The following is an 18,922-nucleotide window of genomic DNA, read 5'->3' as shown; positions in this document are numbered from 1 at the left end:
GTTGGTCCCCGTGAGATCTAGGGTCTCGCGCTCGTCTAGTACAGAGCTATGGGAGGCTGGCTTGGAGGCACCATCCTTGTCTTTGGTTGGAAGCTACTCTGGGATTCCCCTGGGGCTTTCCAGCCTCTCTGCAGAATTGTTAAGGTGACCCCACATCTGCCTATAGATTTCGGAAGCAGCTTCTGGTTTCTCAGTTACAGAAGTGGTTAAAAAACTGCATTTGCTGAAAATATTGCATGGGACTCTGCTTTGGATGTGAACAGTGGAAAGTGCCCTTCGGTTAAAGTAGCTCCACCCACCCACCCACACCCCCACACATACCCACCCGCCCATGTGTCTATTTACAGGTCGCTGGCTGAGGGCTCACTGGGTGCTGAGCAGCCCGCCAGGGCAGGGGAGGGCACTGAGAAGATTAAAGGCATGTGTGCCCTTAGGGAGTTGGCAGTCTGGCCACCACCTGTGCCGTGCGCAGGAGACTTGTGATCTAGGCTTTCATACTTCTGTTGTTGCTCATCCATGTTGGAGACAGCACGAACCTGGGCTGGAGGTCAGGAGACCGGCTTCGTGTCCCCTGGATCTGCACTGAAGGCCCCTCTGAGCCCTCAGTCTCCCCATCTGCGACTCAGTATGGAGCAGTGCCCGAGAGCGTGGGCTTGTGAGTCCTGCAGCTGTGGATCTGGGTCCCTCTGTCCACGGGACAGCTGTGGGATCTTGGGCAAGTCGCTTTGCCTGTCCGAGCCTCAGTTCCTTATCTGTGAAATGAAGAAGTCATAATGGCGATGACCTCTTGGCATTGAGGAAGGATCGAATGAGATGATGCGTGTAAAGCATATAGCAGTCTTGACACATACGTATTCAGTAAACATTAACTTACGTCTAAAGTGATTTTTTTCTTTAAAAATGGTCGTCTGGTAACTGAAATCCAGAACTCAGCACTCACAGAAGGAGAGGTCTCTGGCTATTGAGGTTCAGTTAGCCCTTGAACTACATGGTTTGAACTGCTCAGATCCACTTATTTGCAGACTATTTTTTTTTTAGGGATTTTTTTCTAATAAGTGGTCATGCACCAATTACTGGCGGGGATGTGTTCTGCTAATTTGTTGCTAGGTGATCTCCTCGTTGTGCGAACATCATAGAGTGTGCTTCCACGAACCTGGGCGCGTAGACTACTGTACACCTAGCTGCGTGGCATACCACGGTTGTGTGTGCGCTTTGTCGTTGACCAAAATGTTATGTGTCACGTGACTGTACTGTAAATGTATTTTCTGTTCCTTATGATTTTCTTAACATTTTTTCCTCTAGCTTACTTTATTGTAAGAATACAGTATATAAGACATATAACATTCAAAATATGTGTTAATTGATTGTTTATATTATCAGTAATGTTTCTGCTCAACAGTAGCTAAGTTTTGAGGGAGTCAAAAAGTTATACTCAGATTTTCAACCGTGTGTGTGTGTGTGTGGGGTGAGCAGAGTGGCCAAAGCCCCCAACCCATGTGGTTCTAGGGGCAGCTATATTTTACTTTCTCTCTTTTCAGGGTCTCTGCCCTCGCTTCTCTCTTCCCTCCCCACCTCTGCATTTGAGAAAGTGAAATTCCAGGGAATGGATTACAACTAAGTAATAAACCTCCCAAGAGATCATTTATAGGAAGAGAATGGCATTTCGTTTCAGCTGCATCTGTGGCCCCGACTCATATAGGTAGAGGAAGGACATCCTGATTTTATTATTTCTTAAGTCTGTCTAAAAGGAATAGGCCTCTTCTGGTGGGTGGTGGCTTATCAGAGCAGAGCAGGGCTGATCTATCGCTAGAGAAGCCACCTCAGTTTCTCCTTGCCGAGGTGACTCTCAGGATTAATTAAACCAGCTTTGTTCAGCACCGAAGGTGAAATGATCACAGTTTGGTGTTTTTGTTTCGTGATAGTCAAAGTACCATAAGCCATTCAAGGTCCTTGTGTACGAGTAATTTACAAATTGTGTTGAATGCCGAAGACACGGTGACTTTAGACCCTTTACTCCTTGATTAATTTTCACAGTTAAGATAAATTCAGAAATCCTAATGTATTGTTCTGAGTCTTCCCTAAACTGTGCTCTCCTGGGCTTTTCTGATACATGAAAGTAAATACGTGTCGTCTCCTTGCAAGTTTGTCAGTGCAGCTAGATCAAAACACAGGGATGTTTGCAGAGGGACCAAAGCCCAGTCAACCCTTTTCACTTTCTTTAATCGTTCAGTCCGGGAGCTGCAGAACCTCTCACTTAATTAGCATAACCACGCTAATGTGTGCTTCTGCCTCAGCTTGTCCCGAGCACCTTACTAAGTCTCTGAGCTCATCAGAAAGCCAAAGGCACAGATCAAAAGCATGCTTTCCTGTGCGATCCATCCTTGCTTGGTTTGTTTTGTTTTTCTGTTCATGAGGAGCTGTGTCTGTTAATTACCCTAAATGTATAAGGTTGCAGAATGCAGTTTGAGATTTGACCGTGATAGGAATTGGACTGGGGGGCCCGACTCACTTCAGCCCCCATGTGGCAGAGGGTCCAGCATTCCCTGGGCCAGTGTGGTGGGCAAGGGGTCCTGTGGACTGAAATCATGGGGAACACGCAGTTTGCTGTCACCAAGAAGGCTCGGAGCTGGGGCATCTTTGGGCCACAGAGAGGAAACTGGCCTGAGTGTCTGGCATTGCCACAGACTCTCTGTGTCCTCTGGGGCAGGCCATGGTCCCTCCCTGGACCTTGACCTCCTGAGCTTTGTAAAGATCCGAGTCCTGCTTAGGGTCTGATAGGAGCTCCGTGGACTCTGCCCCTGGGAGAGAGATTCGCTTGTGTGTGGGCATGATTCTGCCAACTCTGGATTCCTGCTGCTGTGTGATAAATAATCATTTGCAGATACCCCAGATCTTGGAAAGCTCAAATGGAATCTTAGGTGTCTGAAATAATCAGGATTTAGTTCCTCCTGGTTCACTCAGACCTGGGTTCCAGTGACAGTCAGTAATTATACTTTCCTGGAGATAGGAGGATTTCATGAGATGATGCTTGTAATCTGCTCAGCGTAAAGCCTGTATGGGTAAAAGGAGAAACCTTTCCCCTGCTGCATGGGAATTTAAAAAAAATTTACATACAGTAACACATCCTTTTTTGGGTGTACAGTTCTCTGAGTTTTAACTCATCCGTAGATTTGTGTAACCGCTACCACAGTCAGGATTGAGACCAGTTCCATCACCTCAGGGGAAAAATGTGCTCCCCTTTGTAGGAAAACCCTTTCTCTACCCCTGGCTCCTGGCAACTATTGATCTGTTTTCCATTTCTAGAGTTTTGCCTTTTCCAGAATATCATACAGTATGTACCTTTTGGAAATTGGCTTCTTTTACTCGGCATACTGCCTTTGAGATTCATGAAGTCGTTTTTACCAGTAGTTTATTCCTTTTGATAGCTGAGTGGTATTCCGTTGTATGGACATAATCGTGTTTATCTGCGTAGAATTCGACCTTGATTAACTAGCTCTTCTTCCTGGAAATAGATAAGGTGGCATTTGACCAACAAAAATCAAACAACCCAATGTGAAAACCTGAGTAGACATCTCCAAAGAAGACATAGGAGTGGCCAGTAAATACATAGAAAGATGCTCAACAATACTAATCACGAGGGAAAGGAAAAAACCAGTGAGATAGCACCTCACACCCCTTAGGATGGCGACTTCCAAAAAATAAACAAACAGAAAAAACAAGAGAGAAAGGGTTGGACAGGATGTGTAGAAATTGGAACCCTTTTGCACCGTTGGTGGGAAAGTAACAAACGCGGTGTCGGCACTGTGGAAACTGGTGCAGCGGCTCCTCAAAAATCTAAATGGAATCACCATACGCTCCAGCAGTTCCCCTTTTGAGTGTGTACCCAGAGCAATGGAAGCAGACACTCAGAGACGTCTGGAAGTTCAGCTTTGTAGTTATTCACAATAGCGAAAAGGTAGAAGCAACCCAGGTACCCATCGATGGGTGAATAGGTAGGCAAAATGTGGTCCATCCATGCAGTGGAATATGATCCGGCCTGACACAGGCTTCAACATGGACGAACCTGGAGGACAGTACGTAAGTGGTCACAAAAGGACAAATACCGTAGTCCCGCTAGCAATGAGATACCTAAAAGCCATCAAAACCATAGAGACAGAAAGTAAATAGAATGGTGGTCTCCAGGGGCTGAGGGCCGGGACAGTGGGGAATTAGTGTTTGACATGTAATTAATGCTTAAGTTCAGTTTTGCAAGTTGAAGAGAGGTCTGTGGCTGGAGGGAGTGGTAGCAGTGCTGCAGTGTGAATGTACTTACTGCCAGTGACCACACCGAGAAAGGGTTAAGATGACAAATTAATTCTGTGTTATGTGTATTTTACCACAACTTGTAAAAAAAGTACCATGGATAATATTTTTCAATATTTACATAATCATTATTTCATCTTAAGTATCTTAACATAATAAGTTATATTAAGAAATGAAAAACAGGATGATATCATGACAGCTATTACTGGGCAACACTGCTTATGGTAGAAATGGCCTCTGTTATGAATTACATCTGGGCTGGGGGAACTGTAGGTGAACCACGAATACCTGCTGGAGCTTCATACTCAGCACCATCTTGAGCGAACTGACTTGTAATTGAGCACATCCCTTCGGGGAGCCTGTGCGATGATGAAGCGTTGGCTGGTGTAGGGCAGAAAGCTTTAAGACAGTGAGGGTCCCGTACCCATGAAATGCGATCTCTTGGCCTTGGACCTGAGCTGCTCAGCTGTGCTGGGCTCCTTGAAGGACCTTCACAGAGGGGATTGTCCAGCACTGCCCCCTGGCAACCTTTGGTTCTGTCCTGTATCCGTCTAAATAGATCAGTGCCAGGAGTGGCTGATGGAAGTCCAGGGGGCCGAAGAACCCCAGAGCCTGGTGGGTGCTGTGGCTGGGCACGTAGTGAGGGCTCGGGGCATGTCAGCTGGTGACAAAGGTTCTCCGACTCCTCATGGCTTCCGTGCGAGACTGCCTGGATACCATCGCCGGCACTTACTCCCCGAGTTGGCAATACAGATGGCATTTACTCGAGCTCTGTTTGGCAGAATTCCAGGCTCTTGGCCACGTTCACGAGAAGGTATCATTGACTTGGGGGAGGGGAAGAGAGAGAGAGGCTGATCTCTGTAGAAGCAAGATCAAGGCGTTCTCTGAAGATTGCCATGACGGGGGCTCTGGTCCCATGGGTATCGTTAACACTCCTGTGTACGAACCTGGGATGCTAGGCAGTTACTGTGTTTTTTGATACCACAGCACCAACACATGTAAGACATTATTGATTCAATAATATTTCCCAGGAAATAATGAAAAATGAAATAACAGGATGGATTATAAAATAGTACACTCTGATTTCAAAAGTTAAACTGAAGAAGTATACCTCTTAGAATCAGGGAATACAATATGAAACATGAATTCATTCTTTCAGCTGGTTTATTGATCACCCGCTGTCTACAGTTCAGGCAGTAGATGCTGGGGACATGGAGATAGATAAGCCAAGGCTCCTGTTGTCATGGCTCTTATGCGACTGGCCCGAGCTGTCCCCTCCAAGCAAGACCTGGCCTTTGAAGGGTCAGAATCTGGAGTTTGGCTTCTAAACACAGATCTGTGCTAGCCTCACAGTCAGATGTCTGGCCACCAGAGGAAAATTACTTTGAGGATCACTATGCTCATATAGACTGCGACAGATGGGGTGATGATCACACATCCCAGCTTACATCTGCTGTCGTGGCATAATTATTAATAGCACCCTCCCTGTCACTCTCAAAAGTGCCCTGGTGTGGATGGGAAAACACCGAGGGAGGAATCATTTGCAACTACTGAGTTCCCCAGATTTGTGCTGGCGAGGGTCTTGGTTTGCCGCGAGAGAACTAATTCAAAATATAGCCCATTCTGGCATAGGATCAAGCCGTAGAGTCCGCAGGAGGGTCCGCCGATTTGGGTTTGGTCCCATTCCCCCTGTGGGCATCTGCCACTTCTTTTGTTCCAATCACTCAACTCATGGAAGCATCAAAATATGGGACAGATCAGTTTAAACAACAATAAACAGGTATATACAACCATCAAGTTTTTCCTTATGATCACGTGTTTTCCTTAGGGTGGAAATTAGAGTAACCAGATCTCAAGTTCATGTTCCGTGGATGGGGTGGGAAGGATATTAGGGTCTGTGTCAAGTCTTACAGAGCAAGTTGGAAAAATAATTACACAGGAACGCTAGTCTGGGTTAAGATAGACAGAGATTTTGTTTTCCCTGTTGCTATAGAAAGAAGTATGGATGGTGATTGAATTTTTTAAGAAGCTGCATTTTTATTCAAGGGATATATTTGATGTTTAAGGAAAAACAGCCAGAAGGACCAGTAGGGAGCTTCGTGTTTATGACACATTGGTAACTTGCAGCCTGTTGTGTTAGCAGGGATTGATGACGGGGTCATCTGGGGCCAGGCGGTGCCTGTCGTGAGGACCCGCCGGGTATCCTAGGATGCTGCCCGCCGTCTCCAGTGGGTCTCAAGCTTCAGCACCTGGAGGCTGCGGGGCTCCAGCCCCCAGCTTCTGACTCAGGTCAGGAGTTGGACTGAGAATTGCCGTTTCTAACAAGTTCCGGGGGGTGCTGCTGCTGATGGGTGAGTTGGGGGCGCTCTTCGGGATCACTATTTAAAATTAAGTGTAGAGAGGAATGGAAGGAAGGCCAGAATTTGCCCTAAAAAGTCGCCCTTAGAGGAGGAAGAGGAGGAGAAGTAATAGTAAAAGTATAAAAATGCTTCTTTGCTGGCGCCAGGAGCCGTGCTGCACGTATTCAGCCCTCTCGGCAGCACTGCAAGGAGCGGGTAGTGGCCTCGTGTCACAGATGAGAAAGGTGAGGCCCAGAGGGTTTATTTGGCTCGAGCAGCTGGCACGTGGGAGAGCTGGGTGGAAGCTGCTCCCCAGTTACCGAAACAAACCCTCACAGAATGGATGACTGGCTGAGACACCACAGATTGGAGAAGATGTGACTAACAAGCACATGCGAGGAAGAGAATGGCCGTGCTGACACCTCCGCTCCCGGCGCGCGCTTCGTCAGCAGTGTTGTGAGGTTAAAAACAAAAAACGGCGATCTGATTATCTCTGACAAAGAGACGGCCAGAGGATTAGCAGTTAGAAAGAAACCTCTTTGATGAATCTCAAACTAAATGTATATTGCGCCTTGGGATATTAGCTAATTAATTAGGTTGATGTATTAGTCATCGTGATTAGCAGGATGTTTTAAAACTAAGCATGTAGAGCCGGAAGACCATACTCTAAAATTGAAATTATGGTTAAAGTCACACAGTATCACCTTGAATAGTTTGAAAACATGGTGGTAGATGTTAACCAGTGTCGTCCAAGCTGTCTTCATCGTGAGTGTGTGGTGACTCGTGGACACATCGTCTCAGCCCTCCTCGTCTGCATCCTCTGTCTCTTCCAAGCTCTCAGTTTTGGAACATCCCAGGGCTGAGTCCTCTGATATCTTCCTAGGCAGTCCAGTCCAGGGGTCCCCAACCCCTGGGCCGCAGACCGGTACTGGTCCATGGCCTATTAAGAACCGGGCCACACAGCCTGAGGAGCAGCGAGAAGTTCCATCTGTATACACAGCCGTCCCCAGCGCCAGCATCACCCTCAGCTCCACCTCAGATCATCAGGCGTTAGATTCTCACAGGAGCACTGGTCCCTGGTGCCAAAAAAGGTTGGGGACTCCTGGTCTAGTCCTTTGTCTCTAAATGCCATCGAAATACTGGTGATTCCCAAATGTATATTCCAGGCCTGAACTCTCCCCGCTGACCCGAGGACTGCCCACGTACCGTCTCCACGTGGGCATCCTCAGCGCTCGGACGGGACGCGATTCTCCACCTTGCCCCTGCCTGCCTCGCTCCTCCCGGGAGCACCACAGTAAATAATGCCATTTTCGACCTAGATGTTCAGGCTCGGAGATCTCGGAGTCACCCCGACTCCTCCCTCACAACCCACATCCGGTCCATCGGTAAGTCCTCGGGTGCATCCGGACTCCAGCCCCTTCACCCCTCCTCACTGACACACGCTCGAGGCTGCCGCCACCCCCCCTTCGACTGCCATGGTGCCCTCCCAGCTGGCTTTTTGGTTTCCACTCTTACCTCAGAATCGTCCAGTCTTTATTCAGTCGCCAGTGTGTAAATCAGATCAAATCAGGCTGGTTCAGAAGTGTCCTGTGGCCCCCGGTTCCATTGCGAATGAAATCTGGATTCCTCACCGTGGCCCGTGGCGCCCCCGCACGCTGGCCCCCGGCCTGCCTTTACCGCTGCCTCCTGCCACTGTTTCTCAGCCACGCGGGCCCTGGGGCTTTTCCTCCAGGTGTGCTTGGGGTACCCCAGGCACACCCCGCCTGGCGCCTCTGCACTGGCTTCCTCTGCCCGGACGCCCGTTCCCCCAGGCGCTGCGGTGCACCCACTGACAGCCGTCAGACGCCTGGGTCCAAATGCTGCTCCCAGCAAATGCCGATTACATGATCTGGGGGACTTTGCTCCCCACTCCCGTTCTTAACCAGTTTGTCCTTGGTAACCTGGAGCGGTGGTAGGGTCGCTATGGGCTCACGCAGGGAGCACTGAGGCCACAGGTCTGGGGGAGCGCCAGCCACTCTTCTGGGTACACGTGAGCCCCCTCGCTCCTTTAGGGTCTCCGTTCACGTGTCGCCCCCGAGAGGCCGCCTCTAACCACGGGGTCGAAGTGGCACTCCCATCACTTTGTCTCCTCACTGTCCGCTAACGCCAGTTTTTTTTTTTTTTTTTTAATGTAGTGTTTATTTGCTTTTTTTATGCTCTCCTTCCTCGGTAGGTGGTGAGCTCCTTGTCAGCTGCTCTTTCGCTGGAGCCCAGAAAGGTGCCTGGCACAGAGGTGGAGCTTGCGATTTTTGTCGAGTGAGTGGGTTAAAGTGCACGCTGGCCATGGGCTCAGCCTCTCCACAGGCAGAGGAGTGCCCCTTAAACTCGGGTGGTGTAGCCAGCGCCCCACAGTGGCCCTCCCAGGCCCGCTTTGCTCAGTCGGAGGCCATAATTAGGTGCTTAGGTTGGGCAGCTGTCTCTGGAGGTCAGGCGCTGCACAGGGCAGGAAGCAGCAGATCCTGGAGGTGGGGCGGCCGGTGGGAGCCTTTCCCCAGCGAGGGCGTTGTCTCTTCTGATGCCGTCATGGTCCAAGCAAAGCGGAGGCTGTGGCACCCCTTGATGGTTGCCCGTTGAGTCTGCTGGACGTCGACTGTTGGGGTCCATTTGCTTAGCTGGAGAGGAGGGTGGTGAGGTACAGTGCAGGCAGGCAGGTGCGGGCTTGAGCATGGCATCGAGTCTTGGGCCAAAGTCAAGGCCCCTGCGTGGGGAGCATGAGACGAAGGTGGGAAAGGTAGCTTGGGGGCATCCGAAGGTTAAGAAGTGTTCCACTCACACTCTTAGACATGCCCCCAAGTAATCCAAATATTGAGAAATAAGTAGCAGAGGAGAAAATTACTATTTTTCTCCATTTACAGAAATAGTTCTTTTCTCTCAATTCCAGGTGGAATTGATAAAAATAGCGACAGGGGCTTTATCCCTCTCATGTCCTGAAGACTAGATTTAGTTCTTGGCCCAGTCCTGACTTTAAAAACAACTTATCGGAGGCCGATTTAGCGGTGAGGGCTCTGCCTTGATGACCCTTTAGTGAATCAGCATCATCCACTGAGGTCCCCGAAAACCCAGCAGCTGGCTTGTGGGGTGCCCTGGAATTGGAGGGGGAGGGAAGATTCTGACCCCTGTGATTTGCAGGTTGCGTTCGACCCCAAGGAAGGTGGACTGGCCAACTGCACGGGTCGTGACTGTGCAGTGTCACTTGTAGGCCCAGACAGAAACAAAGCAGCCTCGTTTGGGGTGCACTATCAGCGTTCACCGAGGATCAGCAGCACTTCATGGTTGTTGACACGCCCCCGCCGAAGTAAGGCTGCTGGCTGGCGTGGAAAGCACCAGAGTGGGAGTCAGTGATCTGGGTTTTCCAGCCATCTGTGAAACCTCGGGGCACTGTCTGTCCCTCTCTGGACCTGTTTTCTCATTTCAGAATGAGGGGGTTGGGCTAGCTCTGTAGTTCTTAACCTTTGAAACTCTTTGAGACTTTGATCGAAAGTCATGAACTTCTCTTCCCAGAAAACAAACACACATGGTTTGGCCAACACTGTAGGGACCCTGAAGCCCACGAGATGAAGCCCTGCCCCAGCCGGCTCCCAGCCACCTCCCCCCATCCGTGTCCCTCCCGCTGTGCAGGGCCTTCACACATGCTGCTCCTGCCCAGAATGTTCTTCACCCGTCTGCTTGGTCCGCTCCTCATCTTTGGAGTTTCACCCTTCCCTGACCTCCCAGATGAGAGCAGGTCACCCCTCTGGGCATGCTCCCCTACCTGAACTCAGCACTGATCACGGTGGTTCTTTGTGCGTGTCTGACTCTCCCTAAGCCGCGACATTTCAGGACTGATCTGTGGAATGCGAGTGTCATAGAGAATCTCAGTCTGTGCTTCCTGTGACGTACTTGTGAGGTGTGCCTTTGCCTTCAATGATTTCCTCCAGGGCTGGGCAGAGAAGTCACTTCAAAGCACGGTCTTTTTGGTCCCAGAGGACCGGCTCCCAGACTTTCTGCCTCACTGCCCGCCGGGCCTGACCTCCAGGCTCGTCGCTCCCCTTTGTTTATGTTCTGGACTGAGCTGGAACTCCCACTTGGAACATTCCCACAGTGCTCGGCGCTTCCTCGTATTGTTGTTCTTTTCTCTGGAGGGGAAGTGACCAACATCAGACTTTCCTCCCAGCAGACAAATTCCATGCACGAAGCCTCCTGTCAGCTCCTGGGCGCCCACTGGAGAGCCGGGCCCGTCTCCCTGCCTCTGGGAGGTGCACGTGCACTTCACAGTCGTCGCCAGCCTTGCCCTTCCGAGCCCTGATTTCTGCCTAAGTCTCCCTGAGGAAGTGACCTGGGCCTTGCAGGACGCCCTGGCTCGGGTCTCTTCTGAGTCCGGTAGTACCTTGTGTGGAGGGGAGGGCTCTCTGTGAAATGTTTCAGACTTCAGAACTCCCTGGTTTGTGTCACTTTCCACAATGAAAATGTCATTACTATGGTACAGGTGTTTATAAGTGAAATTTTATTTTATTTGCACTGAGGGAATGAGTTATTCGCCAGAATGTTGCGACAGATCTTACTGCGATGTGTCGTGTCGCAGTGATCATAAAGGGTAAAGATTTTTTCTTGTACCTATTGGCTTTGGATGTTTATATGTAACAAAACAGTAAAAACAGCAACAGTAGCTCTTCGTGCAGAGCGTATGCTGTGTGAGAGCATTTTTTAAACATATTTACTGCCCTGTGAAGTAGGTGGCATAATAGTACACATTTTACACATGTGAAAAAACTCAGGGCTGGGGGGGTTAAGTTCCTATCCCAAGTCACCCAGCTGGGAAGTCCCCACACTGAGCCAAACCAGGTCAGCCATCTTCCAAAGCCAGCCCCTTCCCACTGCTCTGCCACCTCTGGTCACGAAGTGGGTAGCAGATTTCCCAGCCAAGGGGAAAAATTCTGGGGCTAGACCTGGCACTCTTGAGTATGTAGTCTTGACACCCCTCCCCCATCTGTAAAACAGGAGAGGGCCTTGTTGAGGGAGATGATCTCACCAGTCTGTCACCTTAGACCCTACCATCGTGTGAGTTAGTGATGCGGGGCTTACGATAGTAACGTTTCTAGGACTGACCTCAATAACATGGTCAGATGCGGTCTGATCGAAAGGAGTACAGACGTCCACGGCATCCTCGAGGTATTTGTGCCAGACGTGGGAATGCGACATATTGGCAGTGCAGTGAGCATTCAGCTTCTGGTGGCATTTCATTTTTGATTCGTCTCATCTCTTAGAGTTCCGGATTGTCTCCCTAAGGTGCGGGCTGGAGATGAGTTGCTTGCCCGTTTTGGATTGTGAGCATGTCACCTTTGGGGATGACTCCGACACTCCTTCCAGGCTAGGAATTAATGAGCAGTTCTTTGGGTTAGGACAGTTTCCCTTCCACTACCCCAGCCAGCTCGCGTTTGAGTCATTTTGGGAGGCCCTGATTACCTGAGAAGCAGCTGCACCTGTGACAGGATCCTCATTTCAAAACTGTTCTCTCAAGGAAATTTCTAGTTCGTTTGGAAGGTTCATCAGTAAATTAGTTGTTCGGAACTTGGGATGCAGTTTCTCATGAAAACAGTTATCAGTGTGGCAGCCCTCAGCTGAGAAATAGCAGAACCGGACTTCAGCCCAGGTCCCCCGCTGCGACCTGTTGTCCTGTGTGCACACAAGTATATGAGGAACCGACCCCAACATGGTTCCTGACTTCAGGGGTTTTACGGACTCACAGGGGAAGTGAAAAAGATACAGACGAAACCCCAAGGTAGGAGGACTCTGCCTGAGCCGAGGGGCGGGGGCGGGGCCCTAAACAGTACTGCGACAGGGCCAGGGCCCTGGCCCCGCGGGAAGGAGGGTTTATGTATGAATTGGAAACTCTGGTTGACCCGTTCTAGGGGGCAGGGGCAGCCAGTGTGTGTGTGTGTGTGTGTGCACTCTCATTCGTTCATTTCTTTATTCCTTTATCCGTCCATTTGTTTAACAGAGAGTTATTAAGCACCTACTGTGTGTGGGTATTCTGCCAGTGCTGGGTGGCATCTGTGCAGAGCATTTGGTAAGTCGTTTGCCAAACGTTTGTAAGTTAAAACTTTCTTTGGGTGAAAGGAGACTTAAAATGCAGGTCCCTAAGTAGAGCGTTTTTTGATCTATTGTGCTTTTGCAAATATGTTGAACTTTGAATCTTGAGGAAGAAATCAGGTCATATGTCACACTGGTGTGGGAAACTTGCCTGAGAACAGTCCTCAGGGTATTTAGAGGGAAACTAGTCTCTTCCGAGTGTATGGAAAGGTGGGGTGATGGTTGAGGGGTTGCTGAGTTGCTGTTGGCCTGGCCGCCTTTAGGGGAAGAGCTCGGCCCTGCAGTGTGAGTGATCGATCCGTCCTCATGCATCTGCCTGCCCCTTCTCCGGCCCAGTCGCCAGAGGGCTGAAGTGGACACGGGCCCTTGGCTTTCCCAAGCTGAGGGGCCGAGGCCATAGCTTTGTAAACGTGATTTCTGCATCGTAGGTTAGCAGACGTGGCCTTAAGTGCGTGCGGAGGTTTGGATTGGGCTCCATTCCTTTCATGCTCTGGCAAGATTATTTCTCCCTCCCTCAGGACAGGCGGGGCTGGTACCTCGATGGCCGTGACACCTGGGAGTTGCGACAGCGCCCCGGACAGTCAGACCCCAAATGACATTTGGCGCCTCTTAAACTTGGTCTGTCTGGTTCTGTGGGTCTTTTGAGGGAATATTGTCTTTGAATTTTACTCTAGTTCTATAATTTGCTCCCATATTGTGCCATCCAACACCAGTGGCACAAAACTCCCTTTGATTGTGTGCCTTTGGCCAAAAAGCTGCCTTCTGAGCTAACGGTTCCATGATCTAAGATTACAGAAACACCGACAATAAATCTTTACCAAGGGATTCCTGCGTGGCGGGCAGCATGCTGAGGACTTCATAGACACTTTCTTTTATTTGATCCTCATTACAGCTGAGGAGATGGGGCTGGCATTATGCCCGTTTGGCAGATCAAGAAACTGAGGCTGCTGCGCTCAGTCGGTAAAGCACGTGGCAGAGCCGGGATTCGAACCAGGTGGCTGGGCCTCTGGGGGTTCTTAGACTCTGAGATCAAAATCAAGGACATCTTTCCATCTACCTTGACATTTTCTTCCTTTTTACCAAAAAAGTATATGATGTCATGCCCTTCTTTTGTCCCAGAAAACCTCTTGTTCAAAATATAGGTGGTGCGACACTTCGTCCAGAAAAGTTATTTCCAAACCAGACAGCCCTCCGCCATGTTTGCCCTCTGCGGTCTCCTTGTCTACAGACACTGAGGCGTAGCTTCCATTTTAATGTTTGTTCGTTTGGAAACACAGTACTAATGAAATCAGTTCGTTTTCTCTGATGGAAATCTTTTCTGACGCACACCAGTCTGAGGGTGAGAACCTTAAAAAGAAGGTGTGACATTAGAGTCCGCGTGACAGTGTTTCTCATGGCACACGCGGAATCGGTCCGTTTTTACCTTTCAGCTTTCCGGTCACCTGATTGCCCACTCCTCCCCCAGAGAAAAGCAGGATTGAGAGTGTTTGGAGATTCGGTTCATTCTCAGAGGCTGCTGCCCTGCCGATGAGTAATGGCGTCAAAGGAAGGGGCCGAGGAGAGAGCTTCTTAATATAGACGGTTCCTGAGACCCACCCGCAGGGCGACACCAAGGCTTTTCTTCCGATTTCCTCCCTGGGAGTGGAGAGAGCTTGAAAGGCAGGAGGCAAAGACCTTTCAGAGTAGAATCTGAGTTTTTCTCGTAAGGCTTTTCCAGGGCTCTCTGCTGGGTGATCGGGATGTCCGCGAGGTGACTCCCCTTTCAGCTAGTGACGCGGTCCTTATTCACGGTTCAGCAAAGACCCCTGGGCTCGGAAGGGCCCTGTGATCCTCTGGCTGTACCATGGGCAACACTATTGAAAATCAGAAGCCCCCAAAACGAAGCCGTCTGTGCCCCTGGAAACAAGGTAAGAGGCCCTGGGCTTCCTCTCCTGGAGGAGGGAAGGAGGCTGGGATGCTTCAGCTCAAAACCAGAGCTAAACTCTTCGGGGAAACACCTTCCAGATTAGAAAAGGCTTGCCGTTCCTCCTGGGTTCGAGAAAATCAACAGAGTCCTAAGGAATCAAACGGTTCGCATCTCAGTACGACGGCGTGGGTTGGCTGAGAACTTAGTTCCGCCTGAGATTTTATTCAGTGCAACGTGTCTCTTGGTTGAAAGTTTTTCATTTTGAAAAATATTCCAGATAAAAATGCTGATGTCCAGGAGTTTGAATCTTTTGTGCCAGTTTGGTTTAGAACACGTTACTAATAGCTTTTAAATATATAGTTTCTTTTTTCCACAGTTCAGAGTACCTTCTGTAAAAAAAAAAAAGTCTCACGTTTATCCACCCTAGATGCCCAGGATGTAGGGCAGCAGCATCTGTCACACCTACTCTGTGGCTCTCAAGGGCTGTGTTAGTGTCAGCTCGGAGGAGGAGGAAGCGGGTGGGATCACAGAGCCACGCTGTGGTGCGCCTGGGACTGGAAGACCTTCCAGCAGTTCGGACTCCGGCGCACTCAGCCGCCCTGTTCACCGTCACTGACCCAGCAGACGCACCTGCCAGGCGTGTCCAGCTGTCAGAAACGGCGCCGTCCAACTTCATCGGGTCCTGGCGCTTTTCCCTCCAGTTGCCAAAAAAAAGTGGAGGTGGCACTTGACCTGTAGCAAGACAGTTTGATCGCAGCTGTGTACGTGGGTGTGCGTCGATGTACGAACAAAATCAACTGGAAGAAAGTGCCTGGAAATGTTGGCGGTAGTTGTCTTTTGTGGTCAGAGTGTAGGTGATTTTCTTTTTAAAGGGGAAAAGTAGACGAGATGCTAATTTCCTGTCAAGTTTCAGCTCCTCTGACTTTTCACCAGCCCTTCTTTGGTGAGTTGCTTGAAGGAACCAGTGCTCACTGGTCCTTGATCAGATCCTGGTTTGAGTAGAAGGAACCAGTTCTCACTGGTCCTTGATCAGATCCAGGTTTGAGTAGTAGGACAGCGGTAAGATGTCGGGGGCTGTTCGGGAGATTTGAACGTGAACTGGGTAGTAGATGATATTTGGGACTTTCGTACATTTTATTTGTGATAGTGGTGACGAGTCGCGTAGGAGAATGTCCTTTTTGGGTGGTCGTGCTGAGGTTTTTAGGAGTGAAGGGTCACGCTGTCTATAATGTTACTCTATATGGTGCAGGTCAGTGAAGGAATGCGTGCGTACATGCCGATAAGCACAGTAGGGTCAGTCTAACAAGTGTTAGAATCCAGGTAATAAATATATGAGGTTCGTTATATATATTTTAATGTATTTTTTTTTTCATTTTTCGGGAAAAAAATTAGAAACCAGTTGCTGATTAGGACATCGTAGTGCAGCGTCCTTCAGAAGGGTGAATCGTAGCAGACGTGGGTATTGACGGGGTGAGTCGGGGTGCAGCACTCTCCAGTGCCACGTGGGCGGGTGTCACTAGCCATCAAGAGCAACGCTGGCGTTCATCCAGAAGCACCACTTTATCACAGGAACGTCATACACTTACTTTCGGATTGCCTCTGGTTTTCCCTGGAAAAATGTATAAGATTTAAAACTTAAAATTTTCATGGCAAGCAGCTGGATTAACAAACAGTAAAGAAAGCTTTCTGTTTTATTTTGTTGTTTTACTCAGTCGTGGTCAGTAACTTACATGAGAAGAGTCGCAGGGCCACCGTTGGTAGTAGCGATTTCAGGATCCGTGGTGGATTGGGGATAGAAGGATGGCGATTATCCTCGGTTTCTGAGTCTTCACGGGTCCCGTCGACCAGGAGTGCGTCTGCCAGTGCAGGGCGCTGTTTGGGTGTGTAGATCCTGGGAGGGCGGCTCGCCTCCCCCACCGCAGTGACAAGGTGTGCAGTGGTCCTTCACAGTGTATCTGTTTGTCTTTGTCACTGACGGGGGTTTGTGTTTTGGAAATGCAATTTTAGAGCAGCATGTAGGACGGGCCCCTGGCCCGAGTGCATTTTCTGCAGTCCGCAGGCCTCGCGTTTGTGAATCTGAGCGTGGCTGCTGGCCCCAAGGCAAGCAGCGCAGTGTCAGCGTGCGCTCTGGGGGCAGGTGGACGGTGGACCGGGCTGGTCCTCCAGTGCACTCGCTCCGGGCAGCGGGGACAGTGCAGGCTGCCCCGACTTCTGTCCAGCCTGTTGGTGCCCCTCGATGGCAGAGCTGGACGACCGTGATTAGGAAGGGCAGGCCCCGAGTATGGTCTGAAGGGACCTTCAAGGCAGCCATTACCCGCCCTGTACATCATGCACATTTGTTTCTAGGTCGCACACCTGGGGAGTTGAAGCACTGAAGTGACGGAATGCTAGTCTGAGAAATGTGAATCTCACCACTTCTGCCCCCCGTGACCCTAAAGAGCATTTTACACCCAGTAGAGAGATGGCCCCTTGATGGTTTTAAACTGTGGGACTTGTCTCATCTCAGGGGACCAACATTAGACTCTGACTCTTACTGTTCTCGTTTTTCTTACAGCTCTCAGAAGCCAAGCATAAGAAAGAAAGGAAAAAAACAAACAGTACTGCTCTTTTTGGTTTTTACAGTAATGGATGCTTGCAGTGGTTGATAAATTTGAGTCATTTGTGTTACCCTAGTGAGCAGCAGGCCGCCATACAAAAAATAGGACGGGAGGGTAGGATAAAGCAGTGGCTTCCAGGGATCCTGCGAGCCCCAGCCAGGCAGCCAGACCTCTGCCCCCGACTTGCCATCTGACGTTGAACAAGTGAGTTTTGTAACCCCAGTTGCCTCATTCCCTCCCTGCCCTTATCTCTCCAGTGGCCTTCCCTAAATGAAAATGCATCTCACCGTGTTATTTCCTTACAGCCCTCAGCACAGCGATTTGCCTTTTATCGATCTGTTTGCCACACTACCCGATCGGAAGGCTCCTGGGGGCTGTCTGTCAGGGTCCTTCTTCTGTCCTCCACACTAGCACAGTGCGTGGCACTTGGCGCCCTCTGCAAGTGCATGGAACTAAGTGCTTCTGGCTCCCACTGTTCCTGCGGGTGTAGATGAGGTGTGGAAGGCAGAGCCTGGTTCCTGGTGCATAGTAGCTGCTCAAGACAATAACCATTTTCAAAGCGATTGGTCAAGACAATAACCATTTTCAAACCATTTTCTTAGCTTGCAACGCTGGCGGGTGTGTGATGGTTCTGCGGGGCTTGGAAATGCTCATTCTTTTCCTTTTTCTGCCTGAAGTAAAGACATGGGATGAAACTAGATTCACCTTCCTCTGCCCACAGCAGTTCTGGGTTTAGGAGGTGGTGGTTCACCCGCTGCCAAGGGTCGGGTCACACAAGGTGCTTAAATCAGTCTGCATTTCCTCGGATTGAAAATTGAATCGTTATCCCCTTTAGACCCCAGCTCGGGGCCACACCAGCCTGGTAAACGGAGATGTTAATGGTTACATGTTTGTACACAGTTGGTGTGAGTGAGCAAAATTAACACCCTCCGTGGAAGAGCTGACAATAAAAAGGGCCTTTCCCAGGAGATCCGACTGTGGGGTTAGCAGTGCTGGGAAGGAGATTGGCCACGAGGTGGGGTCAGGGTCAGGGGTCAGGATTTGCATAATTTCCACATGCTCCCTCCTTCCTGTGCTGTGGGGCAGATTTGTAATTGTTTGGATTCCAGTCAGCTAAATGTTTCGACTTGCCTCTGCAAGCGAGGTGATGAAGAATCTTCTGGGACGCCTGTGTGCCAGGTAATTAACATGAAGGCTTTTCTGGCCAGAGCTGAAGCCGGCCCCCTCCCAGCATCCATTTTCTGGTCTTCATTCCGTCAGTTTAGGGTCACAGTGTGTCTGGTGTCAGCCTCTCAGGCAGTACTCTGAAAGTGCAAGGGCCGGCCACCCGGCTCAGTAAGCTCGTTTCCTGGTCTCTGCATGAGAAAAATAACTCCCACCTCAAAGGACTCTTGCGAGAATGAAATGAGATAATTCATGTAAAGAGGTTACAGCCTTTAGCACACAGTAAGCATTTAATGAGTAATAGTAATTCTTACCATACACTGCATAATAGAAGGAACCCGCATTTGCCAGGTCCGTGGACGTGGCTCACGGGCCTGCTTCCATCCCAGTTGCAACTAGTGGCGTGCGTTCGGCTACCTCTGCCCGTTTCCTTCTCTCAGTTGAAGGCATCACGTGCCAGATGACCTCAGAGGGGCCTTTGCGGGCTGTGAGTCGGTAGCCATCAG

The 18,922-nt window shown here is 49.9% G+C and overlaps 1 protein-coding gene and 1 long non-coding RNA gene across 6 annotated transcripts in view; one reads left to right on the top strand and one right to left on the bottom strand.

The window, feature by feature from the left end:
• The window catches only part of RAPGEF1 (Rap guanine nucleotide exchange factor 1), a 123,432-nt gene that overhangs the window by 8,646 nt on the left and 95,864 nt on the right, over positions 1-18,922 (top strand). The window contains exon 1 of one of the 5 annotated variants that reach the window (XM_039862903.1): positions 13,752-14,656. The exons of the other annotated variants lie outside the window; for them this stretch is intronic. Within the exon in view, the coding sequence (XP_039718837.1) occupies positions 14,593-14,656 (64 nt within the window). The 5' untranslated portion in view covers positions 13,752-14,592. Of the gene's footprint in view, positions 1-13,751; positions 14,657-18,922 lie in introns of those variants that run through there. 5 annotated transcript variants of the gene reach the window in all.
• LOC120602727 (uncharacterized) lies at positions 1,920-9,273 on the bottom strand. The gene is made up of 2 exons (XR_005652823.1): positions 8,157-9,273; positions 1,920-4,063 (listed from the first exon to the last, which is right to left on the bottom strand). It is a non-coding gene; the product is annotated as an uncharacterized LOC120602727 (long non-coding RNA).

The sequence above is a fragment of the Pteropus medius genome, unplaced genomic scaffold (genome assembly GCF_902729225.1).
Source record: "Pteropus medius unplaced genomic scaffold, Ma_sr-lr_union100, whole genome shotgun sequence".
In the NCBI taxonomy this organism is placed as follows: domain Eukaryota; kingdom Metazoa; phylum Chordata; class Mammalia; order Chiroptera; family Pteropodidae; genus Pteropus; species Pteropus medius.
Note: the sequence above shows the minus strand (reverse complement) of the source record. Positions and strands in the feature narration are given on the sequence as shown.